The sequence below is a fragment of the Sorex fumeus genome, unplaced genomic scaffold, assembly GCF_029834395.1.
Source record: "Sorex fumeus unplaced genomic scaffold, SorFum_2.1 ptg000050l, whole genome shotgun sequence".
NCBI lineage: Eukaryota > Metazoa > Chordata > Mammalia > Eulipotyphla > Soricidae > Sorex > Sorex fumeus.
In genome coordinates, this window is record NW_026606107.1 from 888,255 (window position 1) to 893,943 (window position 5,689).

Genomic DNA, 5,689 nt, shown 5'->3' on the forward strand with positions numbered 1-5,689 from the left:
GAGATTAATACCCAAGAATAGCTGAGATCAACACCAGGAGGATTACTCCATAGCTTAGAGGCCAGCCGGGTATTCTAGGGGAAGGGCAGCTCAGATAGAGAAGGAACACCAAATAAAAGGTGTTTGGAGGATCCTCCCAGGAGGGGAAATGCATGTTGAAAGTAGACTATGGACTGAACATGTTTGCCACTCAATGCCTCTTTTGCAGACCACAACACCCAAAAGGAGAGAGAGAGCAAAAGGGAATGCGCTGCCACAGAGGCAGGGTGGGAGGGGAGTGGGGGGATATTATCCATGGTGGTGGAAAATGGGCACTGGTGGAGGGATGGGTATTTGATCATTGTATGACCGAAACTCAAGCACAAAGATTTGTAAATCTACAACTGTACCTCATGGTGCTTCACTAATAAAATAAAATAAAAAAAGAAGCTCTTAAATGACCAAAGAAAGAATGGAGAAACTGATTAATCAGAGATACTTATAGCACAGCGGGTAGGGCATTTGCCTTGCACGCAGCCAACATGGCCAACCCGAGTTCGATTAATCCACCCCTCTCAGAGAGCCCGGCAAGCTATCGAGAGTATCTTGCCCACATGGCAAAGCCTGGCAAGCTACCCATGACATATTCAATATGCCAAACACAGTACAACAAAGTCTCACAATGGAGACGTTACTGGGCCTGCTTGAGAAAACTGATGAACAATTGGAAGACAGTGACAGTGACCTATATACCACGTAACATAAGACCAGGAATTTTTAACTTTATTTGCACCTGAGAGCCCTCCCCGCCCCAAGGGACACATCATAAGACACTCCCTATCCATTTTCCATAATTACCACACCATATTTGACGGAGTTCAAATAGTAGGCAACAAATCATAGAGGTTAATATATATTTATATATATATATTTGTATAATATATATCATAGAGCGATCCTGGCAAGCTACTGAGAGTATCCCACCCACATGGCAGAGCCTGGAAAGCTACCTGTGGTGTTTTTGATATGCCAAAAACAGTAACAATAACGGGTCTCATTCCCCTGACCCTGAAAGAGCCTCCAATACAGCAGCGATAGGAAAGATGAGTAAGGAGAAGCTGCTAACTGGAATAGAGAAGGGATCACTAAGAAAATGATGGCTTGAGGAACCGGTCAGGATGAGACACGAGTGCTGAAAGTAGATAATGAACCAAACATGATGACCTCTCAGTATCTTCATTGCAAACCATAATACCCAAAAGTAGAGAGAGAGTATGGGGAATGTTGTCTCTCATGGAGGCATGGGGAGGGTGGGAAAGGGGGTTATACCAGGGATATTGGTAGTGGGGAATGTGCACTGGTGGAGGGATGGGTGTTTGATCATTGTGTGATTGTAACCCAAACATGAAAGTAACTATCTCACGGTGATTCAGTGAAATTTTTAAAAATGAGATGCTGTTAAAATCTCAGGGCTGGGATGAATGGAGACGTTACTGGTGCCCGCTCAAGTAAATCAATGAACAACGGATGACAGTGATACAGTGATTAACACCTGAAACACTACTTGTCACAACGAATAGTCTAAGAAGGGTAAATGTGTGCCAAAAAAGTTAACAAAGTAGGCAGCATCATGGCGATAAAGGTACCAGTAGGGGTAGTTTGTTTCCTTTAACTTACCACTACTTTCTCATCAAGCAATCCAGGGAATCTTAAGATCGATATGTTTAAAGGATCCAAGGGGGAAATCACTGTCTTCTATAGTTACAGCATCAGGAAAAAGTTTTTATTGATCTAACTTTTATCCATTGTTGATTAGTCTATAATAAGAACAATCAAATTGAACAGGGAAATCATATGCCATGACTGTGCAAACTTATGCTATGAAACTAAAACTGGTTTGTAACAAGAAGACGTAACTAGCAAACAATGGGCAAGACATCCCAGAACCATTCACTTTCAACTATTACTTGGGAGATTCTTTTTAAAATAGAAGATAGTTTAATTAACAGTGGATTTCATGCATGTTATTACAAATTATGGCTTCAGGAAAAAACAGTGAGTGGTTTAAGAGACTGACACTGGTGCCACAAAGTGTGTTAATATATATTCAAATACGAGGCACAAGTGTTACAGGCCAGCAGAAACCCAGCACATCCATATTGAAGCAATTTTGTGAACATCATTCAGGGTAAGTGGTCCAGTACATGTCATTCCGCTGTGCTGTCTGTAGCATCAAGTTCAATTGGGCCTTCACTGCAGCAAGTTTGCGACGATCCAAACTGCCTCTGAAACTGCCTTGTTCGTAACAGTGGACAGGAACAGGATGAACTACGCGTCTCAGATCCATCAAAGCTGTTAAACTTTGTAGAAGTTTCTGGAGCGCAGACATTGTGAGGGAATTGTAGGCCAAGCTCAAGAAACGGAGGTGAGAACAGTGACCCAGGGCTGGGAGGATAGCAGAGAGAGAAGAGTCAGTGATTTTGCAGTTGTTTATCTCCAGATGCTCCAATGTGCCAGACACCCTCTCCAGCAGAGTCAGGAAGGGCCCATAACCTCCCCCTATTATCTGGTTGTTGCTCAGATCCAGTCGCTTTAAGTGAGTGACTTGAGAACTTTGTGAGAGCACAGTGAGATCTTTGTTAGAAAGATCACAGAAAGGTAGACTCAGTGTATTCAAATGAATAGGGCTCTGCAGGACTCTGTAAATAAAGGAAAGAAAGATTACTCTGGAAGTAGAAAAGATTGGGCCAGCCCAGTGATCCCTGAGTTAGAGCTACTTGAAGTTCTGGAGAGAACTAATTTGTAAAAAAAAAATGCAACAGCAAGTTTAACTACATGGGCTTTGGCGCTAGAATATCCATATTTAAGACCCTGAGATAGTAACTATTCCAACCCCAGGCTCAGTCTCTTAAACTTTAAAATGTATACATCAGTAATTATTTTATGGGTTAAAGGAATAATAAGAAAAAGAAATACAGAACATACAATACAATAAATGATGGATCTCTATTTACTTTTTTGTTAAGCATGGGTCTGATCATTTAATCAACTGAGCTCTACTTTTCATTATTCACCAGGAGACAATGTCTTCATTTAGGATCTAACCCTCAGTGAACTACCAAAGCAAAATAATCTAACAGTGTTCATTATTGTGCTCAGTTCATGGAGATAGGTTCTATGGCACAAACTTTTCTCCAAATAAATGCTTGTGGGTCTCTATATAAGGGACCATACACTCAAATTGGGCAAGAACTGAAATGTTTTCCAACTATATACATGGAAATTACTCATGGTGTCAGCATATGGTTTATTTAGTAATGAAATTAATGAATGAGCAGAGTTTCCTTTTCTATCTTCGTTATTCTGCTTGCCACATTGTGCCTCTCTCTAGTGTTAAGTAAAAAACCTTTCAGTATGCCCAAACTGAGTTAGAAGGGAAAACAGAGGGTTATCATCATTTAAGCACATTCCCTTTCCCATCCCCACCCCTTCACCTGAGTAGTTTGTGTAGTTGATCTGACAGGTAGAAGAAAGACAAGCTGAGCTCCTGAAGGATTTCCAGCTTCCCAAGCCAAGTGAGAAAAATATCAAAGTTGGCCCCATTACAAGACTGGAAGGGGATGCTAGTTAGCGTGAGGCTGTTCAGGTGACTCAACTGTGGTAAAAGAGTGACAACTGTCTTCAGATGAACCCGATTCACTTCCAGGTGATCAATGCATGCCGGATCCAGTATTTGAAGGCTACTTGTGTGCACAGAAATTTGACTGATTTGCAAATATCTGCAGCAGAGATGCAATGACCCAAAGCTCTGCTCAACCTTACTCTTAAGAAAATACAGAAATCGCTTTGTTCTCAAGTTAGAATTAAAAGAAAGGTTGACTACTAATTCAATGGGTTTCCAGGCTGACACAGGCTCAGACCCAGGAGTACCCATTTCACTGCACCTAACTCTATTCTGTGCTTCTTCTACTTTAATGATGGAGTGCTCCGAATAAACACAAGAGTAGAGACAGAGAGACTGTTTGGCTCTGTAAGAGCATGTTATTCCATAGTCGTGGGACTGCCTTAAATCGAGGATCCTCAGTTTGGGGTCCCTGTAAAGGTAGAAAAGGAGACAGAACATATGAGGTATAGCAGGTTTCATTATATCCCAACAAGTTCAATCATGGGCAGTAAGACAGAACTATTTGTCCCTGGTTTTCATTCCACGTGTAATTCACATACAAGTTCTTTATGTGCAAATATAAGCATCTTTCACTCTTTCCCCATACTTTCTTCACTTCTGGCTCTCTCAGTCTTGATGCACAAGCCATTTTAAGTAATCACACTTAGGAAGTAAATCCATCCATAGTATTCTCTATCTACTCGGCCCTACAAGACTTGGAGTGCTCAAGGTCACTTCACAAGTGGAGCAATAGACTTAGAGAGATCCTAAGAACTCATTGCTGTTTCATTTGGGGAAACTATTGTTATTCCTATGCCCCAGGGTCCAGACTACTGATTCACTTTGTTTAATTGTATTTGTCTTACCCTGAGGGAGTGTTATGGGCGGGGATGAACTGCAAACCATCCACCATGGCTTCTAATATTTCATAGGGTGGTTCTTGTATATTCAATGTTCCGATGTGTAGACAGTGAAAGGGCCAAACTTTGACCATTGCCTTTATCACCTCCTTCTGTCTGCCCAAGAAAGCAGTTTTGAACAGTGGAATGAAGAGGTGTTTCGGGAGGACTTCCAGTGCCTGGATAGCTGCAGGCTCATTACTCAGCAGACTCTTAGCAGCAAACTCCATCAGTGTGGGCATGGTCTTTTGGTCCATCTCCCTAAAGCTGTTTAGAGTAGAATTATTTTTAAATGTTTAGAAGACATCTCAAGACCCACACTTCACTACAAGTTAGAATAAACTCACTGAAAAAATATTGATGTGTTTGATAACCTCAGCTAACCTCAACCATAGACAAAATATGGTAGCAGAAATGTCTTTCTAAGTATGTATTTGTACACAAATAAGTGTAGGTTAAAAGGAGATAGATATTTAACTAGATATATTTTGTGTAAGGAATAAAATATAAGTTAGTAGAAGACAGTGTTGACTACCTAGCTGCCTTCTTCCCAATAATTTCACTGAAATAATTCAATCCAAGATCAGGATAGTATATGAAATTTTACATAAGTCGACTCTCATCATTATCTTAAAGTATAGAATACTTAAACTTCAAAATACTTGTGATTTTAAATGAGTAAAACTATGAAATCCCAGCATACAATCTATCACAATCCCAACAGTAAACCTTCTGGCAACAAAGACAGAAGAAGGTAAGCTATGATATAACATGACACTCACCATAACCATGCCGCCAGACCCTGCGCCAGTTTGTTTCATTCAGGGCAGCCCGGAGGGGGACAGGTGAGACTCTTCCCCGCCCAAAGGGATCCAGCCCTGGCAGCTGAAAACCTACAGAACTCAACCACCGCCAAACACACGGCTCCTCTCCACAAGCTTAGGGCAAGTCTCACCCACAAGTCAACCTATTCCTGGACCACGCAGCTGCAACTTCATACCACACACTGTACCCATACTCCAAGAGTAGGGCACCACATTTTATGGGGTTCAAAGTAGGAGGTAACCAATCTTATAGGGAATTATTTTTTGCATATATATATACATATATGCACGCAAAGTTCAACCTTTAACAGCATGTTAGTGAT

The 5,689-nt window shown here is 41.2% G+C and overlaps 1 protein-coding gene across 1 annotated transcript; it reads right to left on the reverse strand.

The window, feature by feature from the left end:
- Positions 1-2,158: 2,158 nt before the first annotated feature.
- LOC130032670 (leucine-rich repeat-containing protein 14-like) lies at positions 2,159-4,799 on the reverse strand. Its single transcript, XM_056124219.1, has 3 exons — positions 4,510-4,799; positions 3,474-4,073; positions 2,159-2,678 (listed from the first exon to the last, which is right to left on the reverse strand). The coding sequence occupies exons 1-3, from the start codon at positions 4,797-4,799 to the stop codon at positions 2,159-2,161; spliced, it is 1,410 nt and encodes a 469-aa protein (XP_055980194.1).
- Positions 4,800-5,689: the final 890 nt, after the last annotated feature.